The sequence below is a fragment of the Nuphar pumila genome, chromosome 11 (genome assembly GCF_984573655.1).
Source record: "Nuphar pumila chromosome 11, dmNupPumi1.hap1.1, whole genome shotgun sequence".
In the NCBI taxonomy this organism is placed as follows: Eukaryota; Viridiplantae; Streptophyta; class Magnoliopsida; order Nymphaeales; family Nymphaeaceae; genus Nuphar; species Nuphar pumila.
The window spans coordinates 15,787,200-15,807,459 of NC_143259.1; the positions used below are offsets into that span (position 1 = coordinate 15,787,200).

General features: G+C 34.9%; 1 protein-coding gene across 1 annotated transcript; it reads left to right on the forward strand.

Annotated features, from left to right (window-relative positions):
* The first annotated feature begins 6,021 nt into the window (after nucleotides 1-6,021).
* On the forward strand, nucleotides 6,022-8,559 carry LOC149822093 (heavy metal-associated isoprenylated plant protein 26-like). The gene is made up of 2 exons (XM_089980216.1): nucleotides 6,022-6,082; nucleotides 8,288-8,559. Exons 1-2 carry the CDS (start codon nucleotides 6,022-6,024, stop codon nucleotides 8,557-8,559), a joined length of 333 nt encoding a protein of 110 aa, XP_089836342.1.
* Nucleotides 8,560-20,260: the final 11,701 nt, after the last annotated feature.

The window sequence follows — 20,260 nt, forward strand, 5'->3', positions numbered from 1 at the left end:
CCACTATTGGATAGTGGGAGTAACACTCAAGTGGATATCAACTTTGATGAAGATCTGGAAACTCGAAAGAGTTCAAGAAAAAGAATTCCTCGCCGGAGATTCCAAATCGAAGGGGAAGCATTTATGGTCATGCCCCAAGATGATAAGATACCTAAGAGTGTTAGAGATGCTCTATCTTGTTCTAAAAGGGATGAATGGCACAAGGCAATGGAAGAGAAAATGAAATCTATGACATCCAATGAGGTTTGGGATCTTGTTAATCTTCCAAAAGAAAGAAAATTTATTTAGAGCAAATGGGTTCTCAATATTAAGAGGAATGCAGATGGATCTATCGAGCGATACAAAACACGTTTGGTTGCTAAAGGATACACACAGATGGCAGAGATAGGCTATGAGGAGACATTCTCTCTTGTGATCAAATTGACCTCTATTCACATTTTGTTAGTCATAGTGTCACATATAGATTTAGAATTACATCAAATGGACTTTAAGACTGCATTCCTAAATGAAAAACTGGATGGAGAAATATACAAGGAACAACCCGAGGGGTTTGTTACTGCTGGATTTGAGCGCAAAGTATGCAAGCTCAAACGATTTATTTATGAATTGAAGTAGTCATCCAAATAGTGGTATTTAAGGTTTCATGAGACCATCATGAGCAATGACTTTGCTATGATTGATGAGGACCATTGTGTTTATCTTAAGCATCAAGGTCCAAAATTTATAATTTTAACTCATTATGTAGATAATATTTTATTGACTAGTAATCATTTAGAATTTCTGAAAACCATTAAAGAATGGTTGTCTATTCATTTTGAAATGAAAGACATAGGTGGAGCATGCTTTATGCTGGGTATAGAGATTAAAAGAGATCGTTCAAAAAGACTTCTTTCTCTTTCACAAGAGTCGTATGTAAAGAAGGACTTAGAACAATTTCATATACAAGATTGTAAACCCATAGATACTCAATTGTAAAAGATAATGATTTAAGTCTTAAGGTGTGTCCAAAGGAATCAAAAGGAACAGAAGCTATGTCCAAAGTCCCTTACTCCAGTGCAGTTGGTTGTCTAATGTACCTTATGATGTGCACCCGAGATGACATATGTTATGCAGTGGGATTGATGAGTAGATATCAAGCTAATCCAGGACAAGCGCATTGGAAGGCTGTCAAGAGAATTATGTGATATCTTAAAGGCACATCAAATTCAGTTCTTTACTACCATGGTGGTAACATGCGTGTAGTAGGCTATGCAGACGTAGATTGGGGCGGGGACCCTGATGGACGTAAGTCTACGTCTGGCTATGTATTCTTGATGAACAATGGTATTATATCTTAGTATAGCAAGAAGCAGACATGTGTAACCTTGTCCACAATGGAAGTTGAATTTATTGCAGGCTCGTTGGCAGTGCAGGAATGTATTTGGTTAAGGAGATTCATCAAATATTTGGGAGTCACTTCTGATGCAAAACTGTCAGTGACTTTATTCTGTGATAATCAAGCGGCAATTGTGTTTGCCAAAGATCCCAAGTTTCACAATAGAACCAAACATATAGACATGAGATGCAAGTATATGCGCGACATTGTAATTAAAGGCAATGTTGCCTTGATATATGTTAATACCAAAGATATGGTGGCAGATCCCTTTACTAAGCCAATTAATAGGGATTCTTATGTTAAGCATGTAAAATCTATGGGTATTTGTAACATTTGATATGTTAATGTTATTCATATTTCTTTCTATGATTATTATATAGCATGCCGCACATCTATGAGTATGCTACCAGATTTGAGATAAATCTTCTCACACGGATTTATCGCCTCAGACGTTGCTTGTGGGCGGGATGAGATGAGATGTAACAAAATTCAGGGTTACTAAATTAATAAGTATGTCGAATTTTGGGGATATCATGTGTTAATAACTCAAAAGAATGAAAGTATAATGAGTTATGATATCTGTCATATATACGTATATGAGATACATCGCTCTAACTGGGTTAGGATGAGGTCTCGTGTATATTTAACTATATGGAGAGATCGACCTTGCTATCTAAATGTCAAGAATAACCTGGTTGACCAAATCTGAGGACTTGGATAAATATTGCATGGGAATGTGCATCCTAAAGGACTTAGGCTGAACTAGTATAGATCTGTACGGCAAAGAATTTATGGTGTATGCATACACTCACTAGAGTGAGATAGTCTTGTCGTAATACGTGAGTCATACCACGTATGTCACACCATAACTATAAGTTGACCACAAAAGAAAATGAAGAATGATCCCTACTTCTTCATTGTGAGTCCTTGATATAAACATGTGACATAATAGAAAGCCTTGTCTGGCATAGCTTGGCACTATAAATATGTGTAGAGGGATTGAGTATGCTAGAATAAAAAAAATGTATTTGATCTAAAACACAATGAGCTTCTTACATGGCTTATGCAGGTATACCTTGTGTCATCTTATTTTTTGCAAGTTTAGGCTATTATGTTACACTAACCGGTACATAATATGCCTTCATTCCTTAAGCTCACGGGTCGCACGATTCATTTTCCAGTATGAATACCCGATGTTATTCACCATTTTGAACACATATGGTGTTCCTTCTTTTATGATCTCTTCCCATCATGTGCGAGTGGGAGAATGTTGGGTTGGGTACCAGGTCCGCCCATGATGGGCGAGATTCGGACCTGACCCACATTTAAGGAAGAAGCAGTTTGGAAACCTCCTACCTCCCCATCTTCGCCAGATCATTCCTCATTTGCGTAGTATGAGAGGGGAATGAGAGAGAGAGAGGAGGATGTGCACACGAAGAGCACATTTGTAAAGAAAGAAAAAGATGGTGAGGCCATCTTCGTGGTGATAGTGCATCGCGAGGCACTTGAATTTGTGGATTCATTGTTCTCTCCAAGTGAGGGAATGCACCCGTTGAGCACTGCGAGCATCAACGATCGCTTCTACACTTCCACTTCCACTTTAAAGAGGTATTTTTCCATTAGATGATGATCTTGTATTTACTTGTAAAGGGCATATAGACCCTAATAGTGGGCGTGGGCATTGGTAGTGTATCATTTTCTATCATCTGAAGGTTGTCATCAATAATTTGTATCATGTTTGTTCCATATATGCACTAAAAAATTGTTATTGATCTATGATAAGATTTGAGGAAGACTGAAGATGTGAAAGCTACATGGACCCATCTGTTTCCCTAGTATACTTTGTCATGAACATCATGATGCAGATCACCGTAGGACTCAGGCCCAAGTTTGCCCAACATAGATGCCTTTTGACTAGGAGATGAACTTGATGACTATTCACCATGGTGCTTGGGTTGCAAGATCATGTCATTGGATTACATGTCTGCAGTTATTTGAGTTTCAATTTGTTTTCATAATATTTGTGTTGTTATGTTTTGTTGGCTTTATCAACTTTGTTTATTCTCTTACTCCCATGTATACACATGCTACATAATAATCAGATATGCTTGTTTGCAATATCAGAGAAGCCGATACACAAAAGAATGGAGTATTGGTCAAGCATGATTCGTGCTAATTTAGATGTGTCTTGAAGTTAAATATGTTGCCTGCAATGTCTATGCTATCATTATGGTTTTGTGTAAGTTCCAAAGTTATTGGAAGCTTCTTAGATTGGTTGGAAGTGTGCTTCTCAAAAACTCACTTCGAAAGCATCTCTTTTGAAATTTGATGGGAACCTTGATTCTCTTAATATTTGTTCATGTTTCTCTCATGTTTCCTTTCATGTTTTCCATGTGCTCTCATGCTTCTTGCTCATTTCTCATATGTTTTCTCTAAATTGGTTACCATCTTTTTTAGATTTTGATAAAAATATATTTTTTTACACTAAAAAATCATAAGAAAACATTTTTATTTTTATTTGCTTTCTATTTGATCTCATCTTGCTTCCCATTCGATTCTCGCTTCTTTTTAGTTTTTTTGTTTTGCTTTCAAATTAATTCCTTACTTCCTGTTTCCTATAAATTTAAAATGCTTTGTTTCTCTTTCTCTTCTCATATCCCACTTCTGCTTCTTAGTTTGACAACCCTGGTAAGTTCTAAAGTTTAGAAAAATATCCTGCAGAAACTTGTTGTCACTATAAATCAATTCTGATGTTGTGTGAAAAAATTTAGCACGTTGTCTTTGGCATATGACTTGTCTGCGTACCCAAAATATCTCATTGCTTTAGTAAAAAATATGCAACCTAATGGCTAAAGTTCTGCAGGAAATGTTGTGTCCTATCCCTTTTGCTCTAGCGTCTTGCACTCGTTTCTTTGAAGCCATGTCTGCAATGAGGGACTCATTTGTCACACCTCATGCCTGGCTACACCAGCCGAACACGATACCATACCTGAAAATTTGATCCAAGTCTGGTTCTACCTGGGTCCGAACCAAAACAGACCCCCTCCAAATAAACACCAAGTGGAGTCACCAACACCCAAGCCTTTAAGAAGCCCACTAGTTAAAGGCACCTGCAAACCGAACGAGAGTCAAACCTGAGATGAAGGAGTCAGCACCTTCTCCTTAGGCCTGCTGCCACTCAGGCCACCTGGGTGCGTGTTCATGATTTTGTAAAGCCTCTTTTTTTTTACGTGACTGACTTCCCCATTTTTTTTGGAGGGTGTTGCGTGTTCTCCCCTGAAGATGCATGGTTTGCTACAATGCGTGTCCGGGGGTCCGAATGGGCGCCACGTATATAAGCATGTGGGACTTCTATCACCGTGTGTGTTAGCATCACTTAGCGTCAAAATTCAGTGCAGTTGTAAAGACTTAAGTACCCTTTCCTGCCATTCTCACCATAAAGTGATGGTTCGAGAAAAGGACAAAAATGTCCTCCATCCAGAAAAGGAAGGTTGATCTTAACTCTTCAAAAAGTCCAAACGTTTTGTTTCCCCCTAAGCAGTAAACTCCTATGTTGCCAGCAGATCACCCTTTGACAACGCACCATCTACTATAACAAGAGCTCCCTTTGACGATGCACCTTTTGTCATCGTCTGTTGTCGTTGGAGTACCCTTTCTCGTCGTCTGCTGTCGCCAGAGCACCCTTTGTTGTCGGAGCACCCTTTGTCGTCATCTGCTCATGAGAAATAGTTGAACTACTTGAGGAATCGATATTTTGTCTATTGTTCATCATGATACCAGAGTATAAGCGTTGAAATAAGTAGACAAAGAACAGTGATTTACAACAGAAATAATGGTGTCAACATCGAACTGAGTAGACTGAGAGCAGTGATTTACAACAGAGATCAGATCTAAGAGTAACGATTTACAGTAAAAATCATATCAGAGAGTGGCGATTTGCAGTAGAAATTATATCAGAGAGTAGCAATTTACAGTAGAAATTAGACCATAGAATAGTGATTTATAGTAGAAATCAGATTTGATCTCTGTTGTAAATCGTTGCTCTCTGATTTGAACTATATTGTAAATCGCTACTCTCTGGTCTGATTTTTACTATAAATCGCTACTCTCCGATCTGATTTCTATTGTAAATCGCTACCCTCTGATCTAATTTCTACTGTATATTGCTATTGTCTGATTTAATTTTTATTGTAAATCGCTACTCTCTGATCTGATTTCTACTGTATATTGCTATTGCCTGATTTAATTTCTATTGTAAATCACTACTCTCTGGTCTAATTTCTACTGTAAATCGCTACTCTTTGATCTGATTTCTACTGTAAATCGCTACTCTCTTATTTGATTTTTACTATAAATCGTTATTCTCTTATCTGGTCTCTATTGTAAATCACTGCTCTTTGTCTACTCAGTTTGATGTTGCTACCATTATCTCTGTTGTAAATCGTTATTCTCTGTCCATTCAGTTCGACGCTTGCACCCTGGTATCATGATGAACAATAGATAGAATATCGATTCCTCGGGTAGTTTAACTATTTCTCACGAGCAGACGACGATAAAGAGTACTTCGACGACAATAGATGATGGTAAATTAAGGGTGTTTCGACGGCAACAGACGACGACAAAGGATGCTTTGGTGGCAATAGACGATGGCAAAGGGTGCATCGTCAAAGAGAGATCCTGTTACAGCACATGGTGTGTTGTCAAAGGGTGATCCAGAACATTTAGGGCGAAATATTATAAGGAACTTCTGTTATGGAAGAGGAGTTTACTGCTTAGGGCGAAAACAAAACGTTTGAACTTTAAAGAGGTAAAATCATCCTCCCTTTTCTGAATGAAGGACATTTTTATCCTTTTCTAGAATCATTGTTTCATGGCGAGAAAGGGTACTTAAGTCTTTGCAACCGCATCGGACTCCGATGTTGACTGATGCCGACACACACAGGGATATGAGCCCCACGTGCTTATATACGTGGCACTCATTCGGACTTCCGAACACGGAACGTTTGCTACAATGCGTCTTTAGGGAGGGGGGGGGACATATAACCTGCTTCGATTTTTTCCTATTTTAATGGTGTCTAGTTTTTTAAAGTGCACGTGTGAAAACTTTTTCTCATAAAAAAAAAGACAAACCATGTGAGTTTAGCGTGTTTGTTCCTGCAGTGAGAAAACAAAAAATCATTCCATATGAATACAAACTGGACCTGTTGGATGGGCTTTTATAAACCCTCTTAGAAAAGCTGGGCATACATAACTGGATCTGTAAGGGGCTTACAAAATTCAGCTAAATGGATTTGGTCCCAACAGATATCCACCATTTTACGTCTAATGCATGTGCTGACAAGTTGGCTCACATCCATATCCAGCCGAATGCGTTCACCCAGTGTACGGATTGAATACAAGGCAGATCATGTTAGGTCTGATTCGTACATGATTTATTAAAACAGCAAATTTGAATTTGGGCCTCGGTCTAAAGTAAATTTGATGTAGTAGAGTTTTAAACCAGATTCAAATTTTGTATGGAAATACTAGATCCGGTAGCCCACAAAGGGCTCAGCTCATCTGGTTGTGGTAACATGCAAACGTCACCAAGTTGACAGGATGTCACAAGATCAAAACCCACAGGTACCGGCCCTTGCTAGCTGCAAGGTCAAAGCTGGGTGTATTCCCGGTGGGCAGGGGGGTCCTCAAGGGTTTTACCACTGGAGGCCAGCTAATGGGTGGTTGGCGAATGATTGAGAGGGGGGTTTCCCTTCACTTATCCCATATATATATATATATATATATATATATATATATATATATATATATATATATATATATATATATATATATATATATATATATATATATATATATATATATATATTAGGTAAAAAAAGGTTTGAAAGGGGAGGTTTTACATGTAAAAAGTACAAACAAATTGGATATGTTCTAAATATACAGGTCAGATGCAAAATATTGATCCAAATCTGAAATCCAAAAAGTTGGATCATATGCCCGTGTAAGCCTGAATCCAATCCAAATACAAGTTGCGATCTTGCTTTAAGGTCCATATATCTGAAGAATAAAACTAGGTTTATATCAGACTAAATCCGACCAGTTTGCACCGGCCCAAACGGGTCAGATTCAAAGAAGGGAGGCACCGACTCAGACACGAGATATAGATCTTTCTGTGAGTCCAAAAGAAAGACTTCTGTCCACGAATTATCACACAGTAAAATTTGCATCTTTTACCGTTGAGACCGTGGGGTGTCTAATAACCCTCACCTTCCATCTTTAACGGGCTATCCTTCATTCCACCAACCTCTTTTGCCATCCTTACAAAACAAATCACCATGACCCAAGCCGGTTGACAGGCACTGGCTATCATCATGGCAGACGGTAAAAGACCAGACAAGGTAAATGGTAAATCCTCATCATCCCACTATTTACCTTCCCCTCATTCTTTACATTTTTTTTTTCTTTGATCACTAGAAAACCTTGCCGAGAACCGGGTCACTTAACGGCCTGCTCCTCTGCGAGATAAACCCTCGATGTGGTCACCGACACTCAAACCCTTATCTTATTGACATTTCTCTCTCTCCATGACAGGTTACAACGGTCGAGCTGAGGGTGTCCATGCATTGTAACGCATGCGAGAGGGCGGTAAAAAAGGCACTGTCAGAACTCGACGGTAAAAAGTATTCACATTATATACAGCGTCGCAGCATGGTGGGCATGCAGCTACCCGCTTGACGGTCACCCATCTTGGCATTTCTCGAGATGAGCGTGGACTGTGGTGTTCATCTTCAGGAAATGTTGAGATGGACGGTCATCAAAAGCCGCCTGAACCTCAGATGTTAAAAAGACAAAAAAGCTGTCCACCTTTTTTGTTTTACCTGCATATGTCTTAACGGCAACTCGTTCATGCAGGGGTGGAGTCCGTATCAACGGACATCAATAAGAACAAGGCGTCCGTAACGGGGCACGTTGATCCCGAGAGAGTCCTCAAGAAGCTTAAGAAGAAGACAGGGAAGCGGGTGGAGTTTTGGGGGAATCCTGACCCTCCGATGAAGGCATCGGGCGGAGGGGATGCCATCGCTTCGGCAGGTGTGGGCCCACAGAGGCTTCCCGTTTACAACGTGGATGAGGACCTCTTTACGTACTTTAGCGATGAGAACCCCAATGCATGTGTAATCGTGTGATACAAGGTAACCCTGTGTATGGTCTTAAGATCAAGCTACCAATGCATTTGTGCCAAGTCATGAAGATGGTTGGGGAGATAATGGTATTCTACTTTACAAAAAACACATCTTTCTGATAAAGTAGGGAAACGAGGCGGGTTGGCGTAGGGCCTTGGCTGCTAAAAAGACAGTCAAGGTTAGATTCTTATGGGCGTCGCTCCACAAGCCAATTCCTATCATAGGCCCCAGGGGTAAGGGGTCTTAGACTTGAAGTTTTATGCTGCCGGCATGACAATCGTAGGTATGCCAGGTTGAGCCAGCGTGACCAGGTCTTTGCGCCGAGTGCGGTTTCTTCGCGTTATAAATCCAAAAGAAAATTGAGAAATGAGGCAAATTAACCACTGTGGTTCGGCTCGAAAAGAGCTTATTCAAACTCGTAAAATAAGCTCGGAAAATCGATTGTAAACATTAGGCATTAGGCTCGGCTTGGCTTGTATAAAATTGCTAAATAGTAATAAATATATGTTAAGCATAATTTGTATCATATAATATAGTGCAAACTAAAAAGGCAAGGTTTTAGGCTTGCAAGCAATGGGTTTAGATTCCAAATTCTATTATTTCGTGCATTGAACTAATCTGTTTTTCTTCTTCTGTAAATGAGTCCAGACCCCTATTGCTTCTGGCTTTCAGTAATATGTTTTTTCTAAACAGGCCAGCTCGATCTTAAATTGTTTAGCTCTCGAATGCCTCGTGGTCAGCTCAGACGAGTTCGAACATGGGTCAACTCGCCACAAAAGATGACTTAAGCTTGAACACCTGATAATCGACTCATTTGGCCCATTTACCAGCCCAGCAGCCCTCGAAGAAAAAGAAACCAAATGAACATCAGCATTGCTAATTCAAATATTTAAGCTTTAACAGATTTCAAAATGCCCTGAATCCAGTATCCGAATGTCCAAAGCACTAAACTGCTGAATCAGTTGTAAAAAAAATGAGAAAACAGGAAAATGAACCATTCTGGCTCGTTATTAGGGCTGGAAAACAAACTGTGGTTTGACCCATGTTCAGCATATTCAAACTCATAAAATAGGCTAGGCAAGTTGAATAAAAAAGAATAGTGGGATTAGGTCTAGTTCGCTAGGCAGGCAGTCTAGGTTCAAACTTCAGCATTACCCCTTGTGCAAGCCTAAACATGTTGACTCCCTCGGGGCAAGGTGTAGTACCACGTATTTTCTTACTTAGTCATTTTCTGGTTTTTCGAAAATTTCGCTAAGTCGGAGAGAAAAATCGTTTGAACCTAGATTTTGAACTTATGCTTTTGAATCTGAGCTTGGCTCAGGTCTCATCGACAAGGTCAAGACGAGCCAATCGAAGTGTAAGAAAGAGTTTTATTTTCGACATTTAAATTCAAGCAAAATTTGAGTTATTTTTAGGAAAAATCAGAATTTATTATTCGTGTAATATGTCGTTGGATGCGTCTCAAAATATCGAGCGCAACAATATATTACTTTTTCGAATTCGAGTTTCAGTTGGCCCGAAAATTATATTTTTTTGAAAAAAAAAGTAGTTTATCGGTCTTGATCCAGATTTGGATCAAACTGGATCCAATAGTTTTGATCCAAATTAATATGGATCCGGACTCTATCCAAGACCCATATTAATCTGGATTTAGTCAAGTCTAAATTTCATTTAGATTTTAGAAGATGGATTTAGATCTTGAAGTTAATTAAGGTTAAAAAGCCTCCTTAGTTAATTTGATTATTTTTAGAAACTTTTAAATAATTATTAATTATTTAATATTAAATAATTAATTAATTCTACTTAATTCTGATTTTTTTTAGGGTTAATTAGGGATTCTTAAAAAAGTACTTGTGCTTGCCTAAGAAGGCTAAAATAGGTTTTAGAAAGACTTTTTAAATAATTAGAAACTTTGAAAAGTCAACTTTAGAGTTTTAAAATCTTAGGAAAGTGAGAGTCCTATAAAGAGAGAGCTCTCTCTCACCAACCCATTTAAAAGGGGCTGGAGGGATAAGGCCCTTTTTTCTATACATAGCCTAAAAGAAAGAGAGAGAAAAAAAGAGAAGGAAAAAGGGAGAAAAAAATAGAAAAAGAGAGGAAAAGAGGAAAGAAGGAGGAAGAAGAGAAGAATATCATTTTTCTTCAATCATCTGACGTTTCCACCATTGATTTTTAGTTCTCTTTTAATCTACGGTTAAGGTACGAGTTTTTCTCTTGTCTCAAATGAAAAAAAGAGCTTAAATAAGCTTTAGGCAATATTTTTATGGGGAACCATGGATTCTATCTTGATCTTTCATGATTTAATCCATGAGAATCGATGTAGGAATGTTAGATTATGTGAGATTTATATTCTTATCATTTTTTCTGCATATTTTTATGTTTTCTCTAATATATATATATATATATATATATATATATATATATATATATATATATATATATATATATGTTTTTGCCTTGTATCGACACTTTGGTCAGGTCGGGATAAATTCGTCCCATGTTTTTAGCGAGTTGATCTAGACAGATCTGATCATCGTGAAGATTGGCAGATCTGGTCAAATTTGAGCCCATATTCATACTGTTCACTCTGGAAAGATTTGTTTCCTAGATAGGTATATATATATATGGACAGATGGACATGGGACTGTGGTTCTTAAAATCGAACCAGATCTATGGAAATAACAATATATCATATTCAGTTAAAAAATGAAAAAAAAATAGGTTTTTTGGTGATTTTTAAGTCTAGGACAAGATGGACAGCTGTCTAGTCCCAGCCGAAATAGTTGGCTGGGACATGACAGTTTGTTGTCTAGTCCCAGACAACTATCCAGATTTGTATTGGGTCCCTATAATATATATATATATATATACATTTAATGAAATAATAATAATACATAAAACTGAGTGTTTATAGGGACCAGACAGAATTTTGTCTTGTCCCAACTGTTACAGTCGGCTGGGATAGGAAAAAATTGTTGTCCAGTCCCAGCCGACTGATCGATTGGGACTACGTCCCTGTTAAAAAAATATAAATATAAGAAAAAAATGGATATGGTTTGGTTGGCCGGCAGCCCAGCCAGATCAGCTGGGCAGGTATAGACCTGCCAGCTAAACTAGGTTCGGTTGTGCAGTCTTATAGGCTCAGCCAAACTCGGCTGAGCATACTAGAGAAAAAAAATGAGGGTCACATTGTTACAATCTGCGCAGAATTTAGTATAAAAAGAAAATATGAATTTGGATTCATTTAACAGGTGTAAGCCACAGTCGGCTGGGCAAAACAGGGTATTGTTTAGTCCTAGTCAACTGACTGGGGTGAGTTCATGTTAAAATATATATATATATATATAGATATATATATATATATATAGATATATATATATATATATTATATATATATACACCTATATCTATCTATATATATATATATAGGTATATGTCTATGGTCCAGATTTGGCACATTAGACTCTTGTTGAAAATAAAATATATGATCTGCAACATTTTATGAATTTTCTTACCTGTTTTTGGTATATGCTCGGTGTTTGGTTAACACAAAAACTGGTATTGCATGTGTCCATGTTAAAACAGTAGGTTTGATTGTATATTTCTTGGCAATTTATTTTTGCATAGGATTCATGTGAAAAATAAACTGTAAAACTCAGTATATGCATATATATATATATATATATATATATATATATATATTGCACGTGGATTTGTTTACACTTGCATATCTGAATATAAGTCAGCAAAAGTATGCTTACATGTTTATAAATTTGGGTATATAGGTATGTCTGGATGGGGTTTTTCCCATATACATACATGCTTGAATTTAGATATGCAGACACATGTATACCTCAATAATAAACTTAAGTACACATACCTACTTGAAGGCACATATATATATTTTTATTGTTGTTTTGATGGGCTGGAGCAGAGCCCCAACCGATAGTGAGTCGGCTGGGTGTTGATTTAGAAAAAAAAGGATTTTTGGCAGAACTTGGTTTATATATGTTCATGAGTTTTGTTGAGTGTGTTGGACTTAATATGATGCATGCAAGAGAATTTTTTTTAGTCATATATTTGAAATTAGTTATGTTGCATGTTCATAGTGGTGTTACATATTGTTTTATGAACATGAGCATATTGGAATCTAGGTATTATTACATGATAATAATTGTATGTGTGCTCATATGTTAAATTAAATTGGTTCATAAATAGAAGCATGCATTTGTCATGATTATGTGAATGCATGCATTTGAATAAAGAATACAAGCATATGAATTTTATAAGTTAAAGTGTTAATTTAAGGTTGTTCTCTTATGCATGAGCATATGTGAAATTGACATGTTGCCTGTAAATAATTGCATGAGTGTTCACATGCTTTAATTGAAAGGATTCATGAATGAAAGCAAGCCTTTGACAAGAATACATGTATTAAATAAAATCATGCATTGGACATGAATACATGTATTAAATGAAAGTATACATTTAATCTAGATATGTGTGAACTCATGCACATGCATGCGAATAGTATTGTTTCATGCATATCTTTAAGTTGGCATAAATGAATGTGCATTGAAAGGCATATAAAAGGAATGCATAGTGGCATGCGATTTATGATTTTTGCATATGAATGTATCGATGATCAAAATGGATCATCCTGGGCTATGTGAGTCTTGAACATATGTTGCTCTTTATTTTAGTTGTTCTATGCATTGCAAAAATCAAATGTTATATTATTGTCTTATTGCATTGTTTTATGTTGCTGCGGATTGTGGTCTCATGGAGAGCTTCACATGTTGATTTGTAAGCTTGTGTTATTAATTCTGCATGTTGAATTACAAATTAAAGAAGATGAATTAATAATAAGATAACAAAAATTAAACAACAATGTAATCTACATTTTCTTGATGTCTCTTCTATAGTGTGAAAATGTTGGACATTTCGGTTTTGAGAAATTGTGAGGATACTAAAACTCTGTGTGCATTGTTGTTGCCCATGAATCCGATATTGAGGTTCATCTCCTGACCATGGTTTTAGGGAGAATCTATCACTTTGCATGAGGGTGATGTGTAAACACAATTATTGTTTTGGTATACCAAGAAAGTGACACTTGTTGATGTTGATTTCCCTCGTGTCCTGACATTAAATGCTGATTTCTAATATTTTGATGAATGATGTTGTTTTCTGATATCGCTCGAGGGCTAAGTTTGGAACCCAGTAATAAAATGTAACTTGTGTGCTAAGTTACCCTGAGAACCCTACTTGACCTCGAGAATTTTTAATCATTTGGAGTATCTGCGGGTAACAGTAATTAAAAAGAGGAACTTAAATTTAGGTACATTTAATAGAGACATGCAATATGAAAATAAGACCCTGATAAAAGATAATAATTTATTCATGCATTGCACTAAAATCATGTATATTTTTGTTATGCATTAGATCATGCATATTTACTCATTCTCTTAATTGTGATATATTGGTGAATGCATGATGTTTGTTCCCTAATGCATGTTGAATATTTGTATTGTTTAAATTGTGGTCCTTGTTTATTAAATTATTCTCACAGGCTTAATAATAGTTTCTTATTGCATGAATGGTTAATTGAATTATAAATTTGTCATAATTGTATTCCTCTAAAATATTGTATGAATCTTATTTATGTTCTTTTTACTTGTTTGTTTCATTAGAAGAATTTGTACACAGAATTGCTCAAATTTCTGACACCCCTACTTTTGTGGTTTCTCGCAACCTTAGAGGATCAGTGAATTAACTTGCTTTTGGGAGAGCTATGAGTGCTACATGTTTGATAGACTGCTTCACAGATGAACAATGTGACTATGTTTTTCTTTACATTTAATTGTCTATGTACTCTGAATTTTTTATGTAATTGTCTCAAGACCACTATTACTTAATTAATAAAATGTGGCTTGCTATGGTGTAAATGATAAATGTAAGATCCCTGGTGGGTTTTTTGGTTATCCAACTGTGAGTGAAACTGTAAAGGCTCTGCGTTTCTGAGAAGATTTTCGCAATAGTGCTAAGAGAAAAAAATCGCATTTTCAATGGATATGAGTTGGGGTCGTTGCACAAGAAGTAAGCCTAAAGAGTTTCAGGTTGTCAGGACAATGACTATAAGTATGGAACCAGTGCAGTTAGATCTCTGTACTTGAGGGTGGTTTATCTGTGTAAATGTAAAAAAATAAAAAATAAAAAATAAATATAAAAAATAGGTATGTGGCTCAGCTTTACTCACATGAGCTCTTTAAATAGTAAAAAGTATATCTTTGATATATTTTAAATCATATAGTACATGTAGGGCATATTTGATTTGCAAAAACATGTTTAGTGGTAAAATCTTATTATTTTGTGGATCGAAAATAATGTACCTTTTTAGTTTCGTTTCATTCATTAGGATTCCGCATATATGAGATCCCTTTGCTTCACGAGGAATTGCATGAGAAATCTTAGGTGTAAAGATATGAGATTCTGAATACCATTGATATATGAGGTTTTTTCGGTCCAATGGAAAAGGAAAAACGTGAGCAAAAAACTAAGGATATGAGAATATGAGTTCCTTGTTATATATATATATATATATATATATATATAGAGAGAGAGAGAGAGAGAGAGTCGGTGCTTAATGATAAATGCTTAATGGGGTTTTTTAGCTTTTTTGATGTTTTTTTTGCAGTTTTGACACCACAAATGTAGTGGGCATGTTCTATTTACGAGGAATCCATGCCTGGATCATGTGTTTTTGATGAAAAAATGATATTTGGAGCTTCAAAATTTTACAAATATTTTAGACCATTGATTTTTTGAACCTTATGAAACCCACTCATGTGTAGGAATCGAACACTTCAAGAATCGCTCCCTATAAAATCAAGTACATATATCACATTTGTATGATCAGAATTTAAAAATAAAACAAAAAAACCTAAAAACCCATTAAGCATGTATCATTAAGCACCTACGCTCTACTGTATATATATAGAGAGAGAAAGAGAGAGAGTATGATTTCCAGTATATATCTCATTGGTTATTACGTGTATCTACTTGTAACCCCATGTCACACCCAAAGTGGACTGCAAAATCAACCAAAAGAATTATCTTAGCATCTACCACGATAATGATTATGGGTGATTCTGTGGAGTGATTTTTTTTAATGATCAAAGAAAGCTAATCAGCTCACTTAATATGCCTGCCTCATTTCGAGGTAAAACTCTCGGTTAAAGATACAACCACTCAACCTTACGTCGTGATAAAGCAACGACAACTCCCATGTGTTAGCGGGATTGTATCCTGCACCTTCATCTTGACAAAGAACTCTGACCACATGTGTAGCCACTGCAGTGTTTATTATGGGCAGTAATTTATAAGACCCATATACATGTAGATGTGGTGAAATTTGCTTATTTGGGCTTTAAATTCTAAATGAAAAATATATGGTGGTTTTGTACCGTGACACCTTATGGTGGTGCACACTTTTGTTTGTATGGATCTAGCCACCAAATAATAAAATATAACTATCTAGATGTGTTTAATACAATGTATTAATATGTTATATAGTTCTATCATGTCTAATATAGACCATAAGATTCATTTTTTAGATGGTGAAAAATCAACTTCTCACAATTCATGAAAATAAGGGTGGTTTAGAAATAATATAAAACATCTCACTTGGGTCAATTTTAACACATGAAATTAGTAAACAGAACATGTTAAACAACATTCAAAGGTTAGATTTCATGTTTAGAGCTTTGATCTATGTAAATCAAATATGTACCACCATAAGTTATGGCTGTACATTACCACCATATATAGAAACATCCAATCCTAAATAATAATTTAGTAAAAGGTTAACATTTTTAGGCACTTTCTTTTCAAGGAAGCTACCATAGTGGAGCTTTCTTGAGCAATATTCACCAAGTAAGGTCGTTTTCATCTTTCCAATGATTTGAGCCCACAAATGCTCAGCATGCTTGGCTATGTGGGTCGGCTTAATACATTCAAGTTGAAGGACGTTGCAAGCTCAATACCAGGCGTGTACATCTCTTATTGCAAGACCAAAACAACCATGGTGGACACAAAAAATCTCTTGTTATTTTTTTATGATGAAGTTTTCCATTGAAGTAAATAATCTTTAGGTGGAGTTCACCAACACACAAGCAGCCCATCAGTGAAAGGCACTCACACATTTGGTGATAGTCAAACTTGGGATGAAAGGGTCAACACCAATGGTGGAGACACATATGGGCAGGGTGAGCAATTGCCCACCCTAACCGGAATGTTGTGCCTCCCCCACCCTAAACCCTCTCTCTCTCCACACACACATGTGTGTGCTCTCACACACATTTGTGCCTACCATAATTTAGATTTTTGGCTTTGAATCTGGTCAACACCTTCCCCCCAAGCGTGCTACCACTTGAGCCACCTATGTAATGCCTCCAAAATCATTATTCAAATTAATTCAGTTCTAAATAAATAACAAATTCATCAGAGTAACTCAAGTCCAAATAAATTATAAATATTTTTTCAAAACATAATCTTGAGAATTGAAAATAATTGACTCTCAACACCATTCGCTACATTTTTCCATCATTTTGGTTTTTTAATCAGTACCTTCATATTTAATAATTGAGGTCAGGCTCATCAAGTCTAAGTAGGAAAACAAAAAAAATGTACATACATACAATACCAGGTATACATAGAATATAAAACCATTTCGCATATGTCGAATGAGGAATCAATTATCTTATAAAGAATATATTATCAAATACATGTAACATACCACAATTCAACTCATGAGCAAATATTAGATTTATTCATGACCATTTAATAAAATGCATATACTTACCATCTCCTTCATGCACAAGTGACTTTAACTTCTTTTATTTAGGTTTTCTTACTTAAATGATGCATCCAATACTTAAACTATATACACAATACAAAATTATTTTGATATCCAATATTAATTTATAGGTACTAACACAAATCAATAATTTATCAGGAGCAATAATGCATATGTATATTCAATCAATTTATGAGTTATTAACTTAACATTGCATCCATCCTCAGTGTTGGGTAAGGGATGAACTTTATCTAGAGAGCTCCCAACACTTCTAACTTGATATATCAAACTTTCTTATGTTAAAGTACATGCATACCACCGCGTAAATGATAATCATTTTTCTTATCTCCATAGTGAAGAAGATGCAACTTTTCATGCTTAAGATAAATGTCTCATGAAACTAGAAGTATTATTTACCCTCTCATTGTAAGCTGAAGAGAATTAATATACATGACACTTTTTATTTAATTAATTCATTTATCATATATGCATAAATATAATTAGCCATTTTTTAGGTCATTAACCTCAAATTTGGGCACAAGCATGTATCAATCCAATTAACTATTCATAAGGTTATCTGCCTCCAATTTGAGCACAAGCATGTATCAATTCAATTAACCATTCACAAGGTTATCTACCTTCAATTTAGGCACAATCATTTATGAATTCATAAATTATTAATTTGGATGACAAACTGTCATGTACAAATATATCTCAATATCATGCATAAGCATATCACATTATCAATAATGCATGATACAACAATCATTTAATATAAGTCATGCAATCATAATTTATATTATGCATGTAATTCATTTTAACCTTGTACAAAAATTTATAACATACAAGACAATACATGATCCCAGATACAACCACAATCATGTAGCCTCTTTAGGCCCACTATATTCTAATAGTACATGTGTCCATTTGGTTCAGCTCTTGAACTTATACATGTCTAAGTGGTCCCTTTTCTGAATCATGACATAAATATAAAATTAATAAGAGTTCCAACTCAAAACTGCATAGGTAGAATTTATCAGTTAGTATAAATTTTGTCTCTAAAATTTTTACAGTAAATGCACATGTGTGTTAGCTATCTACAACAAAAAAATTATGGTCTAATCTCATTTCAGACCACAAAGAAATAAATCTTTTATTAAAACTAGTTTTCTATTCACATAATAGACTTGTTTGGTTTAACTTTACCATAGAACTATCAGTAAATGAATTTATAGAATGAAATAAATTTAATAAATTTTATTGTAGTTAAATAGGTATGTCTGACACAATCTTTATAAGAAATTAGATATAAACTTTATCCTAGTTAAGAATTAAAATTTACACATTATAGTCTATTCCTATTTTTCGATACATTGTGTTCAACAAAGCCAGATTTTTAAAACCAAATTTTATGATTTTTAATTCACAAATTGTAATGAATATATGCACAAAATTTGTACTATATCTTCTTTGATATATATAAACTAACATTAATAAAAATATTGGCTATAAACATGAATCAGATTAGAAGAAATAAAATCAACAAAACTGTGTGATTATTATAGAATTTCTGCTAGGATAAATGTTTTGTTATGACTTGTAGATGTTGTATCTTATAATCTGGACATAAAAAAAACTTAATTTTTTTTTAGTTCTTACATGAATACATGTTTATAAATTTTGAGAATTTTTGGATTCATCATTTTGGAGAACCATACATTTCTTTGAGATTAGTCAAAATAAAAATCATAAGACATATTGCATTTTTAATAAGAACATGATTAAACATATATTTTTCATAAAGAAGATTCTCTAACCATATATTTGATGATTTTGATTCAATGTCAACATGTCATACACATGCATGTAGATATCCTAGCATGCTATAATATCAATATCAAATTTATAATATGAATAACATACAAGATTTGACGTACTATTATATGAAAACCTGTTTTTTCTCAAAAAAGACATGTATACACCATTATTAATTTTTGTACAATAAGGATTTTGAATTTTAAAATATTCATATACATGTAATAACATACACAACATGAATTTAAATCTCTATATGTTGTTCTTATATGAATCACATGCTAAAACATAGATTTGAAATAGTATAACTCGATTTTCTCAAAAAGACATTCAAAAACCCAAAATGTTTGTTTTATGATTAGGGATTTTAGACATTAATTCAAGCTTTCACATATAATATGAAATCTAACATGGATTTGATCTGTTACATACATTTCATGAAACCATATAAATTCATATTTTAAAAAATATATTTAATAAAATAGATGCTTTAGTTTCGCCAAAACTGATTTTCATTAGTTTAGATCCTTGATCCATTAAAATCGAGCTCATTTCAGTCTTATGTATTATATATATGATTGATATGTGTATACTAATAAGTATATGTAGATTCTCATATGCATAATGACACGATGCACACTCTTACAGTTAATATGCCCCTTTTATAAGGGTGCGAGTTGTTTCCTATTCTCAATAGGAAACCCATTTTTTGTAACTCCCTAATTAATTCCAAGTAGTAATAATATCCTAAACTAATTTGGAGTCTAAAGCAATTATATAGGTTATAAAATTTCTTGGCCAATTAGTTTTTATTTAAATTAGGAAACCAATCTTGCTACTTTGACTTTAAACAAAGTAGAAACTCTAACCAACTAAGGGGAGGGGGGCATCCCACCTTTGGAACTCCATTAGCTTAATCAATTAAATTCTAATTTTATTTCCAAGTACATTGACAAATTAGCCTACTTTTAAATTAAAGAAATAAATTAATTTATTGACTTTAATCTAAATTAAAGGTTTCTAAGAAATTAAGAA